The sequence below is a fragment of the Limanda limanda genome, chromosome 2 (genome assembly GCF_963576545.1).
Source record: "Limanda limanda chromosome 2, fLimLim1.1, whole genome shotgun sequence".
Classification (NCBI taxonomy): domain Eukaryota; kingdom Metazoa; phylum Chordata; class Actinopteri; order Pleuronectiformes; family Pleuronectidae; genus Limanda; species Limanda limanda.
In genome coordinates, this window is record NC_083637.1 from 5563275 (window position 1) to 5590430 (window position 27156).

Here is a 27156-nt window from a genome sequence, read left to right on the forward strand (position 1 = left end):
ATTAAGCAGGCACTGCTGGAGTGAGAACTCCACTTCAATTTCATTCCCTCACTCTAAATGTCAGGGTTTTCTCTCTCTCTCATCTGGATGCTAACTGTTATTGTTTGACCACCTTTGCCAAACGGGCAAATTTCAAATTTCCAACATTAAAATTGCCACCTTCACCCGCGCTGTTGCTTCATGACCTCATATCGAGCCAGGGAAAATTTCCCCATCCCGACACAGCTGTTACTGTAATTTTAGGATTAATTTCCGGATGTTTAATGCAGCACAATGTAAGAATAATGATTCTTACTGGCCCATTTGTAAAGGACGAGTCATTTTGGGCCTAATGTCCAATAACTGTTAAAGCACAGAGAAATAGAGTGAACCAGGGAGGAGAGAGAGAGGGACCATCAGCCCCTGAGCAGTGACCCTGCTCCTCTCCTCCTCCTGTCCTTTCATCATCCTCTCCTCGCTCCCCTCCTCTATCACAGCCTTCATCTCTCCAGCAAATTGAATTCCTCCCCAGCATCTGCCTAAGCAGCTTCATGAGACGGGACCTGAGAGCAAGAGGCTCGCACACGTCACAGCAGGGGGGGGGGGGGAAATAAAATAAAGAGTGCATTTGGGCGAACATGTAAGTACGTCTCCTTTGACACTCGGAGGGAAATCTCTGTGTCAGGCAGCAGGACTTTGAGCTGCCACACTTTGACAGAGATGAACCGAGGGGCAAGAAGAGAGGAAGAACAAAGAGAGAGAGAGAGGGGGGTTATCTTGACCGACAGACAGGTGGATGGATAGACAGGCAGATGAGAGGGAGAGACAGGCGAGGACGAGGGGAAGACTGTGGGGAAGAGAAAGAGAGTGACGCGTTGACACTGATTGACGGAGAGACAGACGGCCGAGCGAGGAGGAGAGAGAGACCGATGACATCAATGAGTGAAACATGCTGGTAGCTGACCTTGTTCCTCTCGGATGTGGAGTTCTCCATCTCTGTCTGTGTGCTTCCTAATGGACTCTCTCTAAAATGGAAAGAAGGGATTAGAGGGAGTGGAGTGGGGGGGGCGGGCGGGGGGGCGGACAGAACATTTGGATTTGCACTGTGTGAAGGAAGCGGTCGAGGAGAGGGAGGATACAGAGTGTCCACTTCTCTCTGTTTGTACAGTTCACATGCACCTTATACACATTTGTAATTGAGGGTCATATCTGGTAAGCTGTAAAGACTAGGGCTCTGCTGCTCGCTCGCCCCCCTTCTCTCCCTCTCTCTCTCTCTCTCTCCTTCCCACACCGGGGCAGGCGGAGCTGAGTTATTGTGCTGGTCAGCAGTTTGACATTGGAGTCTGCATTGCCAGCCATCGTCTGTAGAAACGGAATATTCCAAATAAATCCTTATAGTTGCCTGCACACTCATACTCACACACCGTCTCCCTCTCTCTCACACGTCCACACACACACACACACACACACACACACACACACACACACACACACACACAAACACACACACACACTCACAGACCTGAGTCTATCTATCATAGATGGAACACTTCCCTCTTGTGCAAGGAGCAGGCAGCTATCAATCTAGAAGGGAGAGGGAGAGGGGGGGGTGGGGAAGAGGGTGAGACAGTGGAGAGTGGAGAAAGAGGAGGAGAGAAGAAAAGGTGTCCCTGACTCGTCCACAAGACAATGGAGACAAAATGAGAGGAGCAGGAGAGAGACGGAGCAGGAGAGAGCTGGAACGACAGGATGGAGAGAGAAGATTGAGATGACAGGAGAAGGAGAGCGAGAGAGAGAGAGGGAATGTAGAAGTTTGCCTGAAGAGTTATGGACCTGTCCGTACAGACTGTCACAAGCAGATAAGCTTCGTCCCCTATAACCCAGCATGTGTGTGTGTGTGTGTGTGTGTGTGTGTGTGTGTGTCTGTGTGTGTGTAAACTGTTGATGGGCTGAATAAATCTGTAACTTTCCTTCACCTTCACCTCACGTCCCACATCCAGGAGCAGGGTTTGGTTTGTTGTCTGGATCCCGGTCCAACACATGTCTGTCCCGCCGTGGACAGACATCGGTAGCTTGATGTCCTCGTGGTGAGCCAGGTCTCAGCACCATCGCAGCCAAGAGTTACAGACTGGATGCCATTGTTTAGACAGTAGCCGCAGCTGAGGCCTGCAGCAAATGTGCATTGTAAAAAATACGGCAAGTGATTTCCTCAGGGTTATCATCAGGTTTTACACCGTGAGTCACTAAATAATACAATACAGTGCAATTTCAGCCCAGCATTAAGAAATAACACTTGATGTCTTTATAGAGACAAATAAGCTGCAGAACCAGTGCAGATTACAGGAAATGCTTGTTCACATCTGAACAGTAGGATCTGAAAACACGTGGATTGAAAGTGAATGTGAACGACTGTTGACTTGTTGCCGTTGTGCAAAACCTCAAAGTGCCAAAGTGCTAAAGTGGTATTTGATGCAGCGACTTGCGTGTGCAGCCAAGTTGTGACTGAGCGTCGTCCGGGGATTTGATGGAATTACAGTTTGTTTTTTTTAACTGCTGTTGCAGATCAACGCTGGTGGGAAGGATTTGTCGAAGCACTGATGCACATCAACGTGCAAATGCAGCCTGTGTGTGGTCTCACAGTGAATGATGGGCATGGATATTTTGACATGCATCATATATATAAAAAGCCAAATGTCAATATTATTCCATTATCCCATTGTTTACCATCAAACAGCCATTCTTAATAATGGTTTTATGAATATTTACTTTCATTTAAGGAGACGTATTGTACTTCAGCTTTTTATTGTGTGTTTTATAGTTGTGTGTTCTGCAAAGTTACAAACCCCCAAAGTTCCTGAAGGTCTTGAAACGCCTCGTGAGTTTTCTGGCCAATAAGGCCCGGGGAATCGGTCATGTGACATCACATTGTCCCACATCTACATAATGCATGCCTAGTGACCAGTCCGGTTTGTCTGGTCACTTCCTTGAATAAAGCCAAGTGAAGCGAGAGCGGAGGCCAACATTTCGTACACATGCTGGAAGTGTTTGACCAATTGCAACAGGAGTGGGTCAGCTGACCAATCAGAGCAGACTATGCTTTACCTGGAGGAGGGGCTTTAAAGAGACAGGAACTCAAACCGAGTGTTTCAGACTAGAGGATCTGCATTGATGGACATTCTGAGGGGAAGTGAAGTGTTTTCAATATCAAATCAATGAAACTGACTTCAACCACAAGGAGATAAACCCTCCAGATGTGTCTGATCACATGACATCACACTATGACACTCACATCCTGTCTCTGGCACTTGAAGCTGCTGAAGGTGTAAATGCAAGTTATATAAAGTTGAGGAGGTCAGGTTGCATGAACTCCTCTGTACACGTGTGTCCTGTCACCTTCTGCTAAAAAAGTCTTGACTCTGAACGTGAGGAGCAGAAGAAAGTAGATGTGAGGAAACACATTCTATTCAGTAGCTTTTCTCTTTATTGTGACTTTGATACCACATGGCTTTTCAAATCCTAAAATGAGTTTTCATATCTGCCTTGACATTCGCTAAATGGCACCTGCCAACGTTATTACGGAATTCATTTCAAAACTATGCTCAAAAAAAAAAGAAAGAAAAATCAAGATAAGTGATATGTGAATGTTTTTCCAACTTCTCTTTGTGTGAAGAAAAGAACATGAATAGAACCTTTTCTTGTCGTGGATGAATGCAGCTGAAATTTGCTGCAAGAATAATAGGAATTCAACTTTTTTTCAAATAGCCAGAATAACATATTTTCCTTTCTCTGTCTCTTGTTTGTCTGTCAGAGTTGGCTCCCTACCTGCGGGGGGGCGTAGCAGGGCAGCAGGTGGTGTTGGAGGGAAACCGGCTGGTGCTGACCTGCCTGGCTGGAGGCAGCTGGCCTCTGCAGTACCGCTGGACTCTCAACAACAGCAACATCACCGACTGGACACAACAGTACAGGTCAGTGAGCAGCGGCTGGCCGGGTGTGACTTTTTGTCGTGTATTCCTTTGTCTTTTCTCCGATTGTGCGTCTGCCTTTTGGTCTGTGATCCTTTCCCCTCAGACTCGTAGTTGTGTGATTCACTCCAAGTCCTGAAGGTGAAGCCAATGTGGATGTGCCTCAGTTTCTATAGAAGTCTATCAGTAATTACTCTACTTCTCAAAAACATGTTCCTAAATAGTTCATGGCCTCAATCCCTAGTTACAAGTAGGGTTGCAAAATTCCGGGAATATTCAAAGTTGGAAACTTTCCATGGGAATTAACGGGAATATACAGGAAAATACGGGAATATAGGGGAATATAGGGGAATTAACGGGAATTAACGGGAATAAACTGGAAATGTTGTGGGTAATTTATACTAACTGTATTTACCTTGTCATATACAGACATAAATATAAACATTTTGTTTTGTTATAGGCTGATTTGAGCCCTGAGGAAACTTTGGGCACTTGACTATACGCTTCTGCATCTTTGTGTCATTCTTAACATAGGTCTTTGCACAGTATTTGCAAATGTACACAGCCTTTCCTTCTACATTGGATGGGGTAAAATGTCTCCACACATGAGATAGTGCACGTGGCATTGTTCTGTAGAATAAGATGAGAAAAAAGTTTGTAAAAAAACACTAATGCAATGCCAGAGATATAAATAGTTAGCCAAACAGTTGGAATCGTCTGTAAACATATTTTACAATTGATGGATAAATGACTGGAAATAGGCTAGATGAACAGATGAACAATCCTCAATCAGCATGCTAATATATTTTCCCCAGTGATATCATCAAAACTTGACTAGTCCTGCACACTACAGCAGGGCTTTTGAGGCCGGGAAGTCTATAAGAAATGAAGTCTATCAGAAATTACTCTACTTCTCACAAACATGTTCCTAAATAGTTCATGGCCTCAATCCCTAGTTACAAGTCGTCTTCAATGGGCGACGTCACAGTGGATTTGGGTGAGACTCATGAGTTTGGATGCAAAGAGGCTTGGCTCTAAAACTCTCTGCAAGGAAGTTACAATAAACCAAAACCGTGCAAACAATTTATCTTTTCTTCCTAAAAATGCAACTCATCCTCTGGAGCAATGTTGTTTATGACGAAGATTTTAGCCAGAAAAACACCAAAAGGAAAATAAGATAATTACTCAACTCGGCAGTTTTCTGTTGAAATTATTTGAAGAAATGTGGAAGAAAATGGTTTTATATCAGAATAAATCAGAAGTTCTTCTATTTCTGAACATACACAGACTTGCACCTTGTTTTCAATGATCAGAAACTTTCAAATATTCTGAGACTGTGATATTCCTTCCTATCTGTTCTACTTGACATAGATCTTACATTTAATTAAGTCTATAAGAAATGACTCTACTTCTCACAAACATGTTCCTAAATAGTTCATGGCCTCAATCCCTAGGTTCAAGTCGTCTTCAATGGGCGACGTCACAGTAGATTTGGGTGAGACTCATGAGTTTGGATGCAAAGAGGCTTGGCTCTAAAACTCTCTGCAAGGAAGTTACAATAAACCAAAACCGTGCAAACAATTTATCTTTTCTTCCTAAAAATGCAACTCATCCTCTGGAGCCGCTCCAGGGTTGCGTCCGCAGCATCGGGATAAACAGCTGCTGCATAAAAGCCTGTGTCTGTCGGTGATGGACTGTGCTCGCAGAAGGTCACAGCGTTTAGGCTGTGCAACAAAAGTGAGATTAATAATTGCATTAGCATTATAAATATGTATATGGTCGTGGGGAAAGAAGAGGAGAAGCCATCAATAAGTGAGCTTCTGTCTCTCCCTGCCTCTCTCTCTCTCCCTCTGTCCTTTTGTGTGTCGGGGTTTCGGTACGAGCGAAGCAATCCCTCCCGGCAAATCTGCAGCTGTGAAACAAAATTGTTTTTCACATCATTCAGAAATACAGAGAATCCTGGGAATACATGCACAGTGAGGGAAAGAGGGCTTGAGCCAGCGTTTTGCAGGCAGTCGTCGGTCGAGCCAGGAGACGTTGTGTTGCTCTGGATCGCTCTCAGCGCTCTGGCTACTTCAGTTTGGTTATACTGAATTGGCAGGGTGCTGCGAGTGTGTGTGTGTGTGCGTGTGTGTGTGTGTGTGTGTGTGTGTGTGTGTGTGTGTGTGTGTGTCTGTGTGACCATCTGGTATTTTAGGCCCAGATTTTTGTAATAGACCCATACATCATTCATATTGTTAAATGTTTTACTGTAAATTGATTGGAAGCAGACTAAGTAAGTAGAGTGGTGTCCTCTGCTAATATCAGTGTTGATATATTATATATATATATTGATATTTCAAGCCTACGGTAGCTCATTGCCACTGGAGTGTGAGTGTGTGTGTGTGAATTACTTTTACACACATTTTTTAACAATTCTGTTCATACAAAGTCCACATTTTGTTCCTTTCCAAACTTCTTCATGATGTGATTTAGTTTGTGTCCCTCTCTCATGTTGTTGGATGCACAGGATGGTAAAGAATTCAGACGAGCAGAGCTGTAATTGCCAAATGATTTAACAGTTTGCTGATTGACAGAAAATGAATCTGCAATTACTTATATAATACTAATCAGTACCTGGGTTATTCCTCAGTCGTTTTTAAAAAAAGCAAACATGACAAATGTTTGGTCTCAGCTGTGAGGAATTGATCGATGACTTTGTTAATATTAATACACTGGATTTCAGTCAGGACCATGTGACCTGAGTGAAATCCAGTCCACACAAGTGCTCCGTTCTGGGACCTTCCTGCTTTTCCATGAGTCGCCATGGAGAGTAAAGCAGGTGGAGCAGCAGCAGCTAAAAGACCTCAGCACAGGAAGGAGCAGTGACACTGATTAGCTCGGATTCAGTATGAAAAGGAGGTGCTCGGGTGGAGGTGGCTCGTGGAGTCACTTTGCAGTGTAAGCAGGTAGAGGAGGCAGTGAAAGCAGCTACACTGAAACGTGCCTTAAAAACTTAGCCAATAGAAAGCATGGGAGGGAAACAGCTGAGTCACCATGGTGATCTGCTGCTGTCAGCTGACGTCCTGGATTGTGGCTGAACTTGACTTTGTGACCCGTCTGAACTTAAACACATTTTTTGGGAACTTTTGCTCAGAACAAAACAAGAACTTTAAAGATTTTACATTTTAGAAAATCGTTGCAGCCTTAATGACTCAATAGTAACTTCAGCTTTAGCTTCTGTCGTCTGTCACTTTTCTCAATTAAGGTTCAGAATTGAAACCATCATTAAAAAAGTTAGACCTAAACAAACGAGGACGTTAATATTTGCATTTTCTCTTCAGGAACACGATTAACGAGGCTCCTGTTCTTATCTTTAACTCTGTTGAATATTAAGAAGCTGACAAATAAAGTTATTTTACATGGAGAACACTTTCTCAAAACTAATCCCTGTGTTAATTAAATGCAAACCTCATTGTGCTGGTGGAAATAAATTAACACACTCCACCTCCCTCCTCCTTCAATGCAAAGACAACACACATTGAAGAAAGTTAAACAGTGACTCAGGGGAAACTCAAATCATATATTCCACAGTCTTTCCTCCGATTATATTTAAAGAACAAGGTTCAATGTGCACTGGAAATGTCCACGTGTGTTGTTGTGATGTGATGAACACAGTTTGATGTATAAAGGAGGAGTTTGCTCAATTTGTGTCAAACTAATTTACTGAGAATTTATTGTGTTGATTCGCACCTGTCAGCACTTTGTGTTTAATGGGATAAATAAAGGAAAAACAAACAACTTGTGAGAATGTGAAAAAAAAAAAAATATATATATATAGTGATAGCCCTGGTGCACACACCTATTAAAAGGGAATGGAAAACAGGCAGAGAGAGAGCGAGAGAGAGAGAGCGAGAGAGAGAGAGAGAGAGAGAGAGAGAGAGAGAGAGAGAGAGAGAGAGAGAGAGAGAGAAGAGAGATGCAGCGGTGTCCAATATCAAAATCTGTTTCAGGATGAGAGGTGCTCTGTAATGTGTCACTCCTGATGCAAATGGAATTACGTGTGTGAACCTTTTGATGTGTGTGTGTGTGTGTGTGTGTGTGAGTGTGTGTGTGTACTAGTGTGGTGTGTGTGTACGTTGGCAGCAGACGCCGACAGCCTGGGAGTTAAATACTTGGCCGTCCTGGTATTCATAATGAGCCCCAGAGCGATGTCCAGTTGTACTGTGTCTATGCCGCCTGTGTGTAGTATGTAGCTGTGTCTGCATGTGTATATATTTGTGTGTTTGCCCAGCATGGCACCAACCTAGATCCTATGCCAAGCTTCCCATTAGTGAAGCACAGTCCATTAAAGCCCCATTAACAACCCCCTTTTAGAACAAAAACAACATGCACACAGTCAAAAAACCTTTTATACAACACACAACAACACAAACACACCAACACACACATGTCTTTCCTTCTGTTATTGGGGAACTTTGACAATCTCAGGCCCGGTTCCATTCTTAGACCAAGGTCGTGGATGGGGAAGTAAACAAGAGTGCTTACATATGGACAACCCCCCCCCCACACACACACACAACTTCTCCTCCCTGGTCTTTATTTACCGCTCCGAGATGAAACAAACCATAATGTCCGTCCTCTTTGTGTGTCCGTCCGTCCTCAGGCTGTCCGTCTCGTCCCTGAAGAGGAGCGACGCCGGCCTGTATCAGTGCACAGTGAGGAACAGGATGGGAGCGGTAATCCACAGGAGGACAGAGGTGCAGGTGGCCTGTGAGTACACAACAACACACACAACGACACACACATACACACACACAGATTGTACACGCCATTATAACAAGATAGAGTACTTTATTCATCCCTGAAGGGAAATTAAGTCGTCATAGCAGCCGGTATATTTGAATATAATAAAATACAATACAATAGAATAAAACAAAAAAATATTGAGGTAGAAAGAATAAAAACAGAAACACAAGATAAATATGTAGATAAGGTGCAGTGGCAAGATGATGGTAATAGTACTGATGATATGATGGTAATAATGTTATTGTTAGACAGTATATACAAATAGTACAGTATATATAGTATATAATATAACAAAATATATATTTATATATGATAGTAATTATACCAATATAATAGCAGTTTATAGTAATAATGGCAGCAACAGTATATATATAAATAATAGTAATATAATAATAATAATTATAACATGTACACATGTATAAATATGTGTATATAGACTTATATATACAAAGAATATACAGAGAGTATGATATAGTATATGATATATAGTAGAGGTATAAATATAAGTATTTGACTATACAATAGATAATATAATATACTATGAGTGTAAGAATATGTAGACAGAGTGTGCAAAAGACAATATTACTGTATAAAATGATATATAATATCAATATGGTTTATATATAACAACACCCAATACAAGAAGGTTTATGACACTGTTGTTTATGCGGACAATTTTAGACAGAAAAACACCAACAGGAAGATAATTACTGAAGTCGGGAACTTGTGTCTAATTCAATTCGGCAGTTTTCTTCTGAAATTATTGGAAGAAATTGGCATCAGAATATATCAGAAGTTCTTCTATTTCTGAACATACACAGATTTTCAAGTGTTATTTTCCACCCGGCTATTTCACCTTATTTTCAATAATCAGAAGCCTTCAAATATTCTGAGACTTTGATAATCCTTCCTATCTGTTGCACTTGACATAGATCTAACATTTAATTTATTAAGGTCTTACTTTGTTGCTTCTGTTATCCAGAGCAGCAGAAGTCCCAAGACCAAACCCTCCCTGGCCTCTGAACCATTAGCTTCTGTTACTCTTCTGCAATCTGTAATTTGGTATTCCTTTCATCTCTTCTCCTAACAAAGAGTCAAACATCTTCCTGGGGTTTACTTTTCATAATTTAAGTTGGAACAGCATCCACTATGCTTGCTATTAAAGATTCAGTTAAACATAAATTAAACTACAGCTCCCATGGAACCAGTGTGGCAGCTCGGGTACTTACATCGCTGTAACTTTTGTTCTCGTTTTCATAATTCATAAATTTCCCCAGTTCTCTCAGCAGTTATGTCTCCGGCCTTAAACCCTGGTCAGCGTTCAGTCCTCTGGGTTCTGTTGTTATTACAGACATGTCTGAACTCAACTGACCCCTGGACTCACCTCGTTTGATTAACTGTGACATTTAGCCTTCAACGGTCCAGGGGCTGATGGGAAATTGTGTTTAATAAAAGGCTGCCAAAATTAAGCTGTTTTAAATTCACAAAGATATTTAATTGCCTGTCAAAAAACTCATCTTAATCTGAACATATGAAGCATGTGACACGACATAGAGTGGAGAGAGGGTCTGTGTCAAAACTACAGGGAGCCTGAGAGTGGTTCCCAGACAGGAAGGAGGAGTCAGTGGTGTTTTGAATGAATTGTATGAGCTTATTATTGCTGCTTTAATATGACTCATAATTTCATAGAATGATGTTTAATCCTGAGAAGAAAATACCTGGAGACAGTGAAGAGTAGAGTCTGAGAACTTTGAGTATTTCACTCCTGCTCCTGACTGACTAGCAGTGATTCAGGAAGTACACAACAAACATTTTACTTAATGAAAAGTACAAATAAATAAAGCACGTGAAGTAGAAAGAGCAGATATTTGCTGATATGATAAGTGACCAAAAAGTAAAATGCATGTACACATACATGAAGCTTGTTAGCAGATAGCTTTAGAACAGCAGTAAGTTTACATCTAACTCTACAAGTTTCTATATCATCAACATCTAGAGCCACATAGATTGTGAAGAAACACAGATGAGTGTCTCTGTCCCAAGTCCTTAATGCTCTTTTTTCAGTTGAATATTCTTTTCCTTGGGCTGAGAGTGACTTGTCATATTTTGTTGATTCCTCACACTCTTCATTCCTCTCCCTCCCCCCCCCAGATTTAGGCAGCTTCTCCACGGAGGAGCAGAGAAAGACTGTGACTCAGGGCCGGGCCGCCGTCATCAGCACGCCCCCCCTCGCCTCCTTCCCCCGGCCCCTGGTCACATGGTTCAAAGACGGACAGAAGATTCTCCCGAACAACCGAATGTAGGTGTTTCTCTCCTTCCTCTGTTCAGCTCTCCCTTTTCTCTCCGTCACACTCACTCTTATCCAGCGACTCTTTGGAACAAAGTGTTTGCAAAGAATACGGACTGAGATAAAAAAATGTCACTCCTTATCTCTCTGTGATAAATTAATTAACTTTTGCTAGAAGCCAAAATGTTCATTTTTAATCCCTTGAAGAAGCTTAGATAACTGACCCTTTTCATTAGGCATCGGTACAACAGACATAACAGCGTTTCTCAATTAATCACATCTACAGGGTTATTAAGTCATTTTAGGTTTACCAGAAATCTCCTTTTATGTAAATTGTTGATCAGAGACATGAGGGTCCCTGGATGAGCTGTATTTCACTGGCTCCTTTTTTAAAAGCCTGTCATTTGCATATTACTCCTTCGCCGCTGCAGCTTTCCTGTCAGTGTTGTTATTTTTGAGAAATGTTCAAACTGTGTATTAATGATGTAATTACTCAGACAGAAGCAGGGGGAGGTTGTGCGTTTGTTGTGAAAGGTTCTGAGAATAATTTTCCGTAGATTGTCCTAAATGATTTGAGGATACGCGGCTGTTGGAATCTCCTCATCAGTGGAAGTAGGTGTTGAGGTGCAGACCTGTTCGACCTGATCCGGGCTAATAAAAAGCAGAGGCTTTATTACCACTCACACTCGTAGATAACTAACTCCCCATTAAGAGCACTAACTGCTCCCCTGTGTGTTATTGGGTGAGATTGTCAGTGGCCTTGCTCTTCACGTAAAATGGCCAGACAGCAACTTCTCCACTCGCTGTAAAAGACAGTCGCCACCTCACAAGTGCTTCATGGAGTCAGGTTACACCAGCAGCTCGTTTGATTTTAACTTTTGTCTTTGGCTCGCGTCAACTTTGACTTTGCTTTTTAATTTGAATGAACACGAGAAAGGACTCGCCCGTTAAGTTAATGGGCCGTCGTTGAGTGCGGCTTAATGACAGTGGACTGCAATTAGTTTGCTGTTGAAGACACGGTCGGCATTGAACGTGTTTACTGTCAGAGCATCGCCACTCCTCTCTACTCTGTACCCCCCCGCTGCTCGCCATGAAAACAGAAACCAGGGAGTCCCTTTGTTCTCAGCCCTTTGTACTTCTACTGATTGTTTCATGACAACAGCCTATTTACATCTTTTAATAAGCACATATATTGAAGCTCAGTGTGACCAAAAGATGTTTTAAAAAAAAAAACAGGCAAGTTTTTAGGTGTTCGCCGTCCGTGTCCAACTTTGAGAGGAAGTCTCGGCGAGAGATTGAGTGTTTCCCTCGTTTCAAAATGGAAAATAAATCTTTGACTGATGCCGCAGTGAAATAAAGGCACTTACTGCTGGAGAAGTGAGACAGGAAACGTGTTCAGTCACATCCACACTTCTATTACTTTACTGGCCCTTTCCATCCATACCAAAGAAGACTGAGAACCTGCACATTGAGCAGCCCGGATTCCCTTTGTCTTGCTCACGTACTTCTGTAACAACCACAAGTGGTCGTCAGCACCTATTGAGTCCAAGTGCACAAAGGCAGTTGACTTCAGGATAATTATTTAGAGTACACTGGACGTTTTTATAAATGTGTGTAGCTGTTATAAAAGGTCTCACTCAAAAAGGCCGGGTGAATATCCAGCTGTCACACACAGGAGTGAGAAGCCATTATCATTTCAACCAGAGGATAATGGGGCAGACTTTCATATTTTTTTTCTTCTGGAAAGTAGGAAGTGTTCGAACATCTGAGAAACTGTTCTATTGGAGAACATGAAGTAAATGAATCTGCTCGTCACAAAGTGTTGTTTTTAATCCTGCGAGCTGCTTCTGTTGTTTAATGTTGTCTCAACTTCCTGCAATTGGTCCAAAAGTCTGAGCTATTTACACTGCAAACAAACCAAAACTTGTTTCTCCACTGGTCCATAGCACCTCACACCTGTTATTTCGGTTCCTATGAATCTGAAACTGTCTGAATGAAACCAGGAAGGTGTGAAAGTGTCCTGAATTAAGCCCGACAGGAAAGGATATCTGACCCGAGGCTGTGGATCCATGTTCATACACGTGTAAAGAACAACCAGGTCACATCCTGTATCTGTTGGCTATAGGACCAACCTCTGTGTCCACCTCAGCCTAACCACAGCACTAGTGATTATTTCAGGTGGCAGGGGTCTGTTGTGGAAGCAGACGAGTTGTGGCAGAATTATTTTCAAAAAAGAGAGCAAAAATTGCAGTGAACATCAGAATTGAAGATAGTTAAAGTTGAGGTGAAGCTGCAGACTAAGCAGTGATGCAACAGTTGCAGCAGGTGTGTTAGAGGAGCATTTAAAACCAAATGTGACTCGACAGTGAGCAATCGTCTGTCAGCGTGTGGCAGGTGCTCTCAGCTGAGCATCACCTGAGAGCCGCGGCCTTCTGATCACACAGAGGATGATGTCCAGGACACGTGGCTCCGTTTCCCTGTTGACCTTCATCTTGATTACTTAAAAAATCATAAACATCTTGGCCCTTAAATGCACAGTCTTGTTTTTTTGTTATCATTAAGATAACTGATTGGGTTCAGGATCTCCTTCCGCTGTTTATTGCCCTCGGAGTTGGTTTCTCCTGAACACCTGAACACCTGCCTCCACTGAAGCCGTGAGAAATTAACACGTTTTCATGAAATACAATATCAGCGACTCCCTGGGAGCAGAGAGCAGAGATGCTGTGTCACACAGCGCCGGCCTTACACTTAGAGTAGGTAGTAGTTTTATTTGGTCCATATACAAATTTTATGCGGAGACAGGGAGACATGTCGCCTCTGGTACTTAATATAAATCATGTGTCCACCTCCATTAACTCTATGGAGTGTCCTAGACAATCTCTCCCCCTCGTTGAATGAATGAGGGAGAGATCCAAGCAGTCAATATCTCACACGGTACACACACCTCTGACAAACAGCTGGCACCGCTGCACATCAGCCCATTCAATTAGTCAGGGAGAGAGATTCTCACTCTCACAGTCCACGTGCGTCCTCAGACCCTAAAGATTGGATCTAACCAGTATGTTACCAAACAAACTCCTTCCATTGCCATACAGAGATACATGAATCTTCAATTTTTATCAAAAGGGAAATGTTTTCATCAAGAAACAGCATTTTTTCCATGCACCAACATCAGAAACACCACCAGGTATAACCAGCTCTCGTGCTGACGTTGCACCTTTAAGCAGCTGCTGGTCGACAGAGACGGACATTTGGTCCACACCGGCTGGACGTCCAAATTTTTATGCATGTTTAAAAACTTCACAGCTTGTGGAATAAAGAACATTTGTTATTGTTTTCTTGTAAATCGAGGGAGGCAATAACATCATACAGATGGAAGCAGTTTAAATGAGGAATTGAGAGGATGCGTCTCGTCAGGCGTAATGATCCTCATCCGACTCGGGACTGTTTCTCTGTGTATACGTTCCATACTTGGAAATGTAAATCCCCAAAGTTTACAGGTTGGTTTCCTTATAGGAGGATAGTTTGTTATTATGGGCCTGATTTGTGCAGATTTAAAACGTAATTTAAGAATTGTACAGCATTAGTTGTCAGTTTCTCTTAAATGCAAATTCATTAAACCCTGAGAAGAAAGTTGTGTTTTCACCCCTGTTCTTCTTTGGATGATTGGTTAGTAAGTCTCGTTCCATACTTGGAAATGTAAATCCCCAAAGTTTACAGGTTGGTTTCCTTATAGGATGATAGTTTGTTATTATGGGTTTGATTTGTGCAGATTTAGAATTGTAGTGCATAAGTTGTCAGTTTCTCCAAAATGCAAATCCATAAACCCCTGACAAGGAAGTTGTGTTCTCACTCCTGTTCTTATTTGGATGATTGGTTAGTAAGTTTGTTTTTCAGCAGGATTCTGCAAAACCTACTGGACAGATTCTATTAAAACTTGATAGAAAGGTGGAACATGGGCCAAGAGGGAACCCATAAAAGTTTGGTGAACAACTGGGCAATTCTATTCATGTTTCAAATGATATTTTGGGGGTTGAAACAGGAAAATAGTCAGAATTTCTCGGATCTTTCAAAACAAACATAAATTGTTCATCTTTAGTGTTGTTTAAAGTTTTAGATGCTTTTTTTTGGGTCAGACTCGACTCTTTCAGGCCTGAGGAAACCAAACCTCCCATGTTAGACCCAGATTGAATCAGACTCATGAACAAATCTGCTGAAACCTAATGAATAGTTCATTATTAGTTTTTCAATAAACCTCAGTTGACCTTCAGCCTAAATTCCATCCAAAAGCACTAAATTCAAACCATTCAGCAGCTCCAACACTTTCAATTCATGTTCACAATGTCTCAATATATTTAAAAGGGTTGTATGAACATTGTGAACCATTTGATTTTAATATTCAGAGCTGTACAAGTGCAGAAAAGAACAAAAGTTGGCAGCGAATAAAAGTTCCTGAGGAGATCTTGGGCTGTTATTTCTTTGTTCCTGCTGCGAGGGTCGGTTCACACGTTGTTACTGTGACATTGGCGGCTTGTTCAAGAAGATCTGATTTTATGTGAAACTTCGTAGCAGAGACTTTGTCCAAAATTGAAGGCTTTGGCACCAGACCCCTGTATCCATGGCAACAAGATAAAAATGACAGCTGCTTCTGTCACTTGCAGGTTCTGGTTATTGTAAAATCAGAACCTGCAAAGACATCATTTAAACGATATTGTTAGATATTGTTACATGTCTGTTTCTGCTCTTGGAAGTAATTTACCTTCACCAGTGTGATGCTAAGTACAAGTGGATCTGAGGGTTTCATCTCATTTTCAGGTATTAATGTGATCTGTATAAAAAGTTTTATCTCTGCGTTTTTCAGATGAAATCTTCAGATTTGCTTTCCTCTCACACACGCACCCTGTGATGAGGATTCATGCGTAGCTCTTCCTTTGAACCCTGATAGAAAAGACTAATTTGCACCTTTCTTCACGGCTCCTCTCTTGTCTCAACAAGACACGTCTTCCTCTCCCGTTGCCCCCTCACCTCTCTCTTCTGTCTCTCACTCCCACTTTCCTGCCTCCAAATTATTCTTTATATTCCTCTGTTCTCTCGCTCCGTGTCTCTTTCACAGTCATTACCATGCTACAGGATGCACTGTGATACAGAGCCCATAAACTTCTGCTCCTGAATAAACTGTTTAACTGCTGTGTGGATACGCACACACACACACACACACACACACACACACACACACACACACACACACACACACACACACACACACACACACACACACACACACACACACACACACACACACACACACAATCTGTCTCTCCAGACCAATCTGGGTTGCGTCTACCTGGCTCAAACGTCTCTGTGTACGTTCATGCGTGACAAAGCGAGTGCAGTGAATATTTTCACTGCTCTGCGTGTATAACGGTATATATATGTGTGCGTCTGTGTGTGCGTTTGTGTGTGTGTGTGTGTGCATCCGTGTTTGTGTGCAAGGTTACGCTGGCTGATCCTGCGGTCCGGGGAGACAGGGCCAGATGGCGCCTGGCGGTTGGCTGTCTTCGTGTTGACCGAGCTGATGATTTCGTTTATGAAGTTTATTGATCCGATATGCATCACTCCCAGAGCCCCCCCCCCTCCACCTCGCTGTCTGTCTGTCCGCCGCTATCACCTTCCTATTCGTGTCCGTGTGTTTGGCCCTTAACCCCACTTTGCATATCCAGCACACACAGACCCCCCCATCCAAAAGATTAAGATTAAGATACATTTATTTGTCCCAAACACAAGCACACTCATGCAAGGAGGGAAATTTAACCTCTGCTTTTAACCATCTGGTGCAGGACACACAGAGCAGTGAGCAGCCATGTACGGCGCCCGGGGAGCAGATGTTGGGGGAGTAAGGTGCCTTGCTCAGGGGCACTAGACAGGGTAGGGAGAATCCTCTTGGATTTTTGTACAGATCAATCCAGGTTCGTCTTTTTGTTGTTTCTCCGTGGAGTCGAACCAGAGACCTTTTCTACCCATAGTCCAAGTTTCTGCCACTAGTCCACCGCCTCTCCAAAATAACTTTGTTGCATTGGCCGGGAATCGAACCCGGGCCTCCCGCGTGGCAGGCGAGAATTCTACCACTGAACCACCAATGCTTAGAAAATGTACATTCCATAAACTCCCAAGCTCTCCAAGTTGTGGCTGGAACTTGAAAGCTGTCACTTCTCTCCCTCTCTGCTCTAATCTCACTCTCTCCCTCTTCTCTCCCTCTCTGCTCTAATCTCACTCTCTCCCTCTCTTCTCTCCACTCTGCTCTTCCATCTCTCTGATTTGCTCCATCCGGCCCAAAGATGTTTTCCCTCCGAACTTCAGTCACGCTGAATCTGCTTTCTTCCTTGCGTCGTCCCGGCTGCAGCCAAAACAAACTCCTGGATGCTGCTGCCACCTCGGCTGCTGCTGCTGTCGATGTCGATATATATATATATTTTAGCTGTGACCTGCAGCCGAGGTCGAGAAGAGCGAGCTGCTGCTTTTAATTAGCTCTGAGGCCCGTGGCAGATGGACGTGAAATGATTCTGATAGCCGGCGGCTTCATGAGGACAGCCAGGCTGCTGAGAATTAGAGCTTTCCTTCCCCTCTTCCACCGGGGACACGGGGAGCCCAGTTTGATCACATGAAGACAGTTCTCTATGCAGAGGCATGGCCGGGCCGACAGTGGATATTTCAGTTTCTTGTTGCTGGGGAGTCGAGCGGTGATGTCACAGGTGGTCAGTGCCAGGACCGGGCCTGATGGGAAATAGCAGTCCTGGTAGACCTGGTCATATGCTGCGGACGTTCGTTAATTTGAATTTTGACAGTAACTGAGGGAGAGAGCTTCCATCACACACACAATCAGCAGAGGCCTGAGCAGAGGGAAGTCTCTCGCTGTCTGAACTTTGTAAGCAGATGTTTGATGAGTTTGTGTTAGTGGTTGTGTTCACGTGTACAATTAAGTGTGTCGAGCAAACAATGAGATCAAAAGAAAGAAGCATTATTTAACCCTGGACGAATATTTAACCTTAGATCTCACCACGTGTCAACTCGCCATTTGAAGGCTCTTCCATCCACCACCGCAACTTATAATGACTCGTTTTCTCACAGCATCAAAGTGAACGAGAAAGAGGTGGAAGACGAAAGTTGGAGGAAATGAGTGGAGGAGTAAAGAGTTTAAGCTCATCTGAATCCATTGTGTCTGGAACTTAATCTCTGGAGCCACCAGAAGCTTAGATCCCGCGTGTGACTTTCCCTTCATGATATGATTTAGTTACTTTCAGGATTATAAAAGTATCCCGGTGTTAAGACATTTGAGTTCAGCATGTGTCTCTACTTATTCATACACTGCATTAAACAGCAATAATCTCTAATCTAGTTCAGTATATTCTGAGTCGAGCTTTGACTGTCGTCCTGTTTTGATCACATTCAGTTCTGTTAAATCCTTTACATGATTGTTTGATTGCACAATATCAAAGCAGCTCTGTGGTTAATGCACAAACAGATTCTTCAACAGTTGAGGATGAACACAGTTTAGTTTATTTCTTCCTTACATCTGCTGCATATTAATATATATATACCTGCTGATTATAGCTTATAATAAAATGTTTGCTCTGCACCTGCTGCTGTTAGATTTTCATCTTTTGTCAGCATTCACAACATTATTCATCAACATTATGTCATTTAAGTAGTTTAAGTTGTTTTAAGTTGCTCTTATCACACTAATCTATTTCCAAATGCTCATCTTTCCGGTCAATTCATGATATGTTGATGGGGGAACATCATGATTGGTGGAGCACATGTCTCTGTGTGACCTTGATACCTTGGCTCCACCCCCAATTGATACTGAGCAGACCCTTATCCGGAATATTTTGGCTTTATGTCTCGATAGCAAAAGCGGAAGTGGCAATCGTGATTATCTATGTTTATTTACAATCGTTGTTGTGAACATATCCAGGAATCCTCCAAAATAAACCCCGATCATAACCAGCATCCTAATCTCCATCGTGTGTGATGTTGCAGAAGTTGAATCCAAGTCCTGAAACCAAAATCAAATCAAAGACTCTGCAGCACATTGAGAAATTATACAAAGAATCGCTCCCTTTGGTTTGTGGTGTCTTGTCATTTATGCTCCAACAACGTGTTGGATGATTGTAATCTTTTTTCATTAGTTACACAAACACCCTGATTCAATATACATGAGGAACAGGCTGGAGGCACCAGTGTGACTTGTTGGGGGAAAAATGGCGACGTATGTTTATATTTACTATGTAATTTTCTTCCAGTGCGATTATGTGACTTCTATGTATTGATGCGATGTATTAGCTTGAACAGTTTCTGTAAAATATTACATTCATAGACAGTTTTCTTCTTTTGGGAGCCATGCTGCTGCTCTGGTAGGAATTACAATAACTTTAAATTGACAGCTCAAATAAGACGTGAGTCGTGAGTTAGTGTGATTATTACAGTTCATCGACTGCAGGAGATATCTGGTGTTTATCAGACAAACTCTGATCTGAGGAAGCAGGTGTGTGTTAAAGTGAATCACCTTCCTGTCACCAGTTCTAGTGAACGCTGGCTCAGACTCACCAGTACGACTGGTAACTAGGGATGGGCAACGATTAAAAGTTTTAATCGCGATTAATCGCATGATTTCCCTGATTAATCACGATTAATCGCATTTGTATACGCAAAATCCAATAATGAATTAAAAAGGAGTGTATAGCGCAATTTTATTTTCAATGTTCTGCCATATGAACGAAAGTGCCATAACATTTGTTGTGCAAACACTTTTAACATCAGCATTTAACACAGTTGCAGTTAAATTAAATATTCAGTGTTAATCTCAACTTAACAATGTGTGTTAAAGGGAATCTCCTTTCTGTCACCAGTACTAGTGAACGCTGGCTCAGACTCACCAGTACGACTGGTAACGTTTCTAAATTGTGTATTTTCCTCGACTGTATTAAAGGACTGGACATTAAGCAACAGGAAATCTTTTTTTAATGCCTGCCTGAACTTGGTATTTTCCAATTTACCTCTCCTCCTCCCTCCTCCCTCCCTCCCTCCCTCCCTCCCTCCCTCCCTCTCTCCTTGTTTCCCTCCCGTCTCTTGCATCCCGTCCCATAATTGAATTGCTCCTTTGGTCCTCTAATGTGGCGGCAAATAACAGAAATGAAAATCCTCCACCATAAATGCTTCCATTTCCCCTTTCCAATATTTTACCTCTCTCTTCATTTCAATGGACACCCGCCTGTTGCTGCTTCTCTCTTGTTTGCTTCTCGTTCTCACCCCTCGCCTCACTTTGTCCTCCTTTCTTGTCAGGTAGCATTAGCGCTTGTTGATCCCTCCCCCCCGTTCAAAGGGAAAATGGTAATCCCCGTATTCCTCCACTCTTGACCTTCAGCTCACCTTAGGTCTTGAAAGGGAGACTTAGAGCAGCGTTGATCAGTCGCAGATTGTGGCAGAGATGTGGAAATGGATTCGTCTTGCTGTTGTATCAGCGCTGGTGTTATTAAGATGGGTGTAGTTTAACAATAATTAACCAGTGGAAGTAATTGTGGTAATGAGCCTACGGGATTGACTTCAGTCAGGAACACTTGTGTAGAAGAATTGATGATCTATAGTGAAATTATTACACAGTTAGGTTTGGCAGAAAAATAATCTGCTGTCAATTAATCTAAGTAGAAATTAATGAGCAGCGGTCTGATCTGTATATCCGGCTTGCTCAGCCATTTCTTGTGTTGTTGTTGATCAATGTGATTTTGAAGCGTTGTTTGTTTTTCTCGTCGCTGTTTTGGCTCAAGCATCACAAAGACTAACGACGCTCTGCAGAAGCTGAAGATGAATCCAAACAATGAAGAAAGCAACACGAGGATTCTGCTGGAAAAACACGTCCGCATTTAAGTATCACGTACATGAAATAATAACAAGAGTCTTTGGATCAACAGCACCAAAAACAGAATGACTCAGGCGGTAAAATGCTTAAGACACATACTACTATACTTTAATATCCACTGTATGTCATAGCCCAGTCACCACATAGGACCCACTCTGCACTGACTCAGCACAAAAAGAAGACAAACAACAATAAGAATGTGTAGTTCTTATTGTGGAATCAGTTCTTATTGTGGAATCGGTCCTAAAATGTTATATTCACCAAATTGATCAAAGATACATTAGATGCATGTTCCTGAATCCACATGATCTCAGCTTTTTAACACACAGCTAACATATCATTGATCTGCTAGATTCAGATTTGTTTGGATTCCCCCAAAGTGTGCGGCTGTGTGTGTGTGTTTGTGTGTGTGTGTTTGTGTGTCCCGCTTGTGTAGCACGTGCCTACGATCATTCATTTTATTGACGCATCTTTGAAAGACGCAGTTCTCAGATTTTTCCATTTTCTTCTTTCTTCACCTCTGCCCATCCTGTCTCCTTTCCATTGTTCTCTCCTTTCCTATATCCTACATGTATACACTTTGTAGGATTCTGCTGGAAAACACGTCCGCATTTAATTATCACGTACATGAAATAATAACAAGAGTCTTTGGATCAACAGCACCAACAACAGAATTACTCCGGCAGTAAAATAGCTAAGACACATACTACCATACTTTAATTTCCACTGCATGTCATAGCCCAGTCACCACATACGACCCACTCTGCACTGACTCAGCACAAAAAGAAGACAAACAGCAATATGATTGTGTAGTTCTTATTGTGGAATCGGTCCTAAAATGTTATAATCATCAAACTTATCAAAGATACATGAGTGTTCCTGAATCCACATGATCTCAGCTTCACATTAGTGCTAGTTGCTGGTTTCTATCCCCTATTTAACACACAGCTCATATATCATTGATCTGCTGGATTCAGACTTTTATGTGGATTCCCAAAAGGTTTTACATGTCAGCCCTTTAAATATGCTTATTTCCCAGATGATGCAAACACAAAACCAAAAAAGTAAAAAATCCCAGATCTGTGTCATCTGCATCTGCACCAAAATGCATTTGCTTCTTCCCCGGATTGATTGAGATTAGTTCCGTACGAAAACCTCCAATCTAACTTCACTGTCCCAGCAGTACTTAGAACATCAGACCCACACGAGCACAGTGGCCTGGATGATGTTCACGCTCCCTCAGTGAATCTGTTAATGACCGACCTGGAGCCTTGAGTGCTCAGTGGTTCCCTCGTGACACAGTTTGAGTCGTCGTTAGTCTGTTTTCTCTGGGAGTTTCTCCAGGAGAACATAATGTATGTGGAGGCTGCTAAACTGTAAGTATATATTATAATGATGCTCTGAAAACTAGGTTTATGTAAGATGGTGAAATCGTTCCCTGTGCCTGTGTTTAAACCCATCACACCCAAGCAAACAGGTCTGATGTATTCAGGTCATCATTACTTATCATCTGTTTATATCTGTAGTCAGATAATACAAGAGGTCAAATTTGTCATATTTGAAGACCTGGATATTTCCCTGTGTTTGTATGCAAACAATCATGCATAAAATATTCAGCTAATGATTACTAATCGTTTGTTTTCATTTGTAATCCGCAGTGTAAATAATTGAGGGACTTCCTGACCTTAAACTCGTGCTGAGACATTGTTTTTTTTAATCTACTTCTCTTTCTATGAGATTTAGGTTCAATGTCACACATTTAATCTACGTGCAAAAGACCAGTTTGTTTGAAACCACCCGGCCCGGGGCGACGTGTTCCACCACCGGAACCATGGTGCATGAATAATTTTGCAGTAAAGAAATCAGATGACTTGTTTAATTTTTAATACTATCACTGTACTGCGTGGAGGGAGGGGTGGGGTGGGGCAGCGACTCATGTGGCGAAGGGAGACAGGGAACACGGGTTGGCTTTAATTGCATTGCATTTTTCTGGTAATATTATTCATTGTCAAGGTGGAGTGGGACAGAATTGCATTATGAAGACACCACTTTAGGGCCTGCTGTCGGACTATGAATATTCATGGCTGATTCTGCCAAAAGCAATTTGTTGTAGCTTTGTTTGAAACTGTTGATGTGCTCTCCAAGTCTGTAGGCTATAAGTAGACCCACATTGCACCACCAGGTAAAAACACAGGGTTTCTAATACGTAACGTTTCCGCTTCTGTCTTGACACTGAATTCTGAGACGTTTTTAGACTTGATAGCGTCATTATTCTCCGACCTCGGCTCACCGTCGGAGATATTTGTTGTTTTGCCGAGATAACAGCGTCTGTGTCTGGTGGATTCATCCGGTTGATTTGAGACTAACTCGTGTCCTCGTCTTTGTGGCTCTGCCGTCTTCCTCCAGTCACATTTCTTTAAACAACTAAGGTAAAAGCAAGAGGAACTTCTTTTTTGAGTAAGTAGAAAGTAGGAAAGACATTAACTCTGAGGCTGTACTTAATGACTCTCCAAAATGACACAGGCTTACTCTGCCTCTCGCACTCAAGGGAGGGAGACGAGCAGCAGGAGAGGGAGGAGGAGGAGGAGGAGGAGGAGGAGGGTAGGAACGAGAATCCCTCCAAACTGCAGGAGTGCAACAAAGATGATTGCGTCGCAGTTTCAGAATATGGCCAAATTAACTACCATGATTTTATTTTTCCTTTATCATATTTTAATTATCCTTGACAAATTGTCATAGTTGTTTTTGCTCCCGTAGCACTAAATGAATACTTTATGGGCTGTAACAAACCCTAATTGGCCATCGTTTATATTTCTTAAGACCCCCGAGCCCTGGTATTAAAAACCTATCTGGATCTGTAGATAATAAGCAGGATGTAAACATAGGTGACTCACATTTGCATACAAGTGTCACTGAATTTATCAAAGCTCTCATTTTGTTCTCAGACACACTCCTCCAGCGTAGATCAGTGCAGTTTCCTTTTGTGTTATTCAGATGTTGTGAAGCATTACTCACAGTGCACAGCTACATGACTCACTCTGAAGTTTACCGTCCACTCAGCTTCACAGAGACACTCTGGCCTGTTCACAGAAGCACAATGAAAACTACCTACCTGTGTGTTTTCTACCTCGGAAAGTAAACACATGCTGTCCGATGTCATGTATGTTGTCAGACACGTTATCTGTATTTCATTAGAGTTTGTTATTTTTTTTTTTTAGTGAAATGTCTTGATAAATTGTGATTTATTGCCTTCAAATAGATATAAATGCACTGTGGAGGATTTGGCCAATGACTTTGGTGATTTTCTGAATCTGTGGCCCACCAGTAGGTTGAAGTTTTGGAGGAAATATCTGATCAACTATTGAAAATTGAATAGAAGACATAAATGGATTTTAATAACGTTGGCTAACACTGCTAGTTAGCAAATGCTAGCATGTTACGGCTCAAAGCAAAGTGGGGATTTATTCTTTCTACACATCAGCATGATAGCATTCACTTTGTAAGCATCTTAGCTTGATAGAAGTAGCATTTAGCTCAAGGCACCCCTGTCCATGAATAGTCTCATACAGCTGCTAACATGTCTCTGGACTGTTAGGATCCGATCTTCAACCTAAGTGGCAGCAAAGTCCGGTTTCTCATCAGAGAAACTTGCCTGGTTGATAATAATCCACCAAGTGCACCTGGGTTTTATAGGGAACGGGAGATGACACTCTGATTGTTGATCTTGATTGATATTTGAGAACATGTTCTTATATCTTTAATAGAAAGGCTTTAGATTTGCTGTTGAGCCAGACAGTGTGTCGGGAAGGAGACAGAGATCTGTTAATAATCATGGACTGTGATTTCAGTTGGACTCTGATTCCTTCACACGTACAATCCCTTAACTCTTTAACCTTTGTTAGTTTTTATATTTTCACGTGTGTTGGCCTGCAACATCCGTGTGTTGGTGAATCTGTGCTCATCTCTTTCTGTCTGCCATAGAGCGGCTGCTTCAGTCTGAACTAATCACTCAGCGACAGGCGAGGGAAGTGTGCGGCTGTGTGTGTGTCTGTGTGTGTGTGTTTGTGTGTCCCGCTTGTGTAGCACGTGCCGACGATCATTCCTTTTATTGACGCATCTTTGAAAGACGCAGTTTTCAGATTTTTTCCATTTTCTTCTTTCTTCACATCTCCCCATCCTGTCTCCTTTCCATTGTTCTCTCCTTTCCTATATCCTACATGTATACACTCTGCGGAATCATTATTCCCCTATTACAGTATGAACTAACACACTCCCACCTGCCAGCTTGTGTGTGTGTGTGTGCGTGTCCTCTGTCTCAAGTTGTTAAATATTCTAAAGACTGAGACCTCTTTTAATTATCCACTAATCACACTTTTAATTACCTGCCACATACACATCCATCACTGACCAGACTGTACACACATGCACACACAGTCGGTGCACAAACACACGTACACTCACACACACACACACACACATCTGTCATTGGAGAGAGCTCTTAACCTATCGACAAGAGAGAGAGAGAGAGAGAGAGAGAGAGAGAGAGAGAGAGAGAGAGAGAGAGAGAGAGAGAGAGAGAGACCACTGAGGAGTGACTGATGAAGGTTTGGTTTGGGCGCCCTGTTAGTGGCTGATCGGTGATTACCACAGAAGAACTAATGAATAAACAAATGAAGGATATGCAAAATACGTTTACAATAGATCATCATATACATTGTAGATGTTTATCTTTGGATTTCCCGAACAACACAAGACAACACACTGCTGATTGACTGGTTAATATCACAGCTACACAATGACATCCTGGAAAATCCAAGAGTTGGATCAATAAGCAGAAGGTCACAAGTTGATTTCTCTCTCAGACACAATTAAAGGCTAAACTTGAGCACACACTCCTTCCATGAAATGACACAGATCTAATCCCTGTGCTCATGTATTCACGTGGGAGTTTTCCTGTTTATGTCAAGGAATAAATGCATCCAGCGTTTAAGATTGTGAACCGCCGTCCTCTGCTGTTTTGTCCTAACACTTAGCGATCCATCCTTGAGGTAAGAAGCTCTTTTTTCTCACTTAGTCTTCTGCTTCCTTGGGTCTCACTGCTTGGTCCTGCTATAGGATTCCTATTCGTCAATTTCCCTTTGGCTTACCAGATAATTACTTTGTACCATCACCAATACACACTCGCTCACACACACACAGCCAACTATTAACTGTAACACACATATAAAACTGGCTCACACACATCGTTCACACTCACTCACAGACTCTGAATTGTTGCTGCTGCATGACCAGTGTTCACAAACGCATTTTAGGGAATTTATTTTTGGCTCAAAACAAAACTGCTTTTGCCAAAGTGGGAGGAGTTTCAGCCGAGGTCGTTTTAAGGCCGAGGAGGCAGCTCACTTCAATTCTGCACCTTTTTAAACCTGTGATTGAGTTTGAACTTCTTCCTGCCAGTACAACGTGGAAGTAGGAAGAAGGATTCCAGTTGCTTTAGTTGGTCAACTCCTGCAAACTATTGGGCAGCTCAGGGACAAACCCCCCCCATGTCTGTGGCTCATTAAAACACCCAGAAAATGTACTGTCCTCAAAAAGCTCCATCAGAGAAACACATGCAGATGATTAATTAATTTGGCATCTGTGCCACATCCTTTTGCCTCTGTTAGCTCTCGCCAAAGATTAAAAGCCGGTCCAATAATAACTGGATCCAGCTCCCTGCTCAGTCACTTTCTCTTTTCCTCAGCTTGGAATCACCACGACAAACTCCTCTTTGTTTTATTCTTGTCTCTCCCACGATGCACATTCTCAGAAGAGCAAGCTAACTTTTTCGTACAGCTAGCTGCGAACTCCGCCTCTGAGTGATGCTGTGCGACGTTTCCCAATTCTAGGTTTGTGTAGCATCAATATGATTTTCACGGCGTTATTTTAAGGTAAAGAAAAAGACACACACATGGTGGACCATACTTTTCTAAAGTGTATTCATGGTCAATTCAATTTATGCAAGTGTTCAGAGTTTCTTTTTCCCACTTTCGAGAAAGTAGACACAACAATCTCCGTCACCCTCAGTGGCTTTGGTGGAAGGAGCAGGTCAGTGTGAGTGATGCATTCACTGGCTCTGTGGCTGCAGGCTTGGTGCACGCTGGAAGATCTATGAAACCAAGCCTGTGTGTGTGTGGCTATGTTTGTTACAGAATAATGTAGATTAAAATGTTCTCGCCCCTAGGCAG

The 27156-nt window shown here is 42.3% G+C and overlaps 1 protein-coding gene and 1 non-coding gene across 2 annotated transcripts in view; one reads left to right on the forward strand and one right to left on the reverse strand.

Moving 5' to 3' along the window:
• Positions 1 to 27156, forward strand: part of LOC133015718 (protein sidekick-1-like) — a 280020-nt gene that overhangs the window by 116517 nt on the left and 136347 nt on the right. The window contains exons 9-11 of the mRNA XM_061082987.1: positions 3788 to 3944; positions 8587 to 8693; positions 10881 to 11028. Of these exons, the coding sequence (XP_060938970.1) occupies positions 3788 to 3944; positions 8587 to 8693; positions 10881 to 11028 (412 nt within the window). The remainder of the gene's footprint in view (positions 1 to 3787; positions 3945 to 8586; positions 8694 to 10880; positions 11029 to 27156) is intronic.
• On the reverse strand, positions 17086 to 17156 carry trnag-gcc (transfer RNA glycine (anticodon GCC)). The gene has a single exon. It is a non-coding gene; the product is annotated as a tRNA-Gly (tRNA).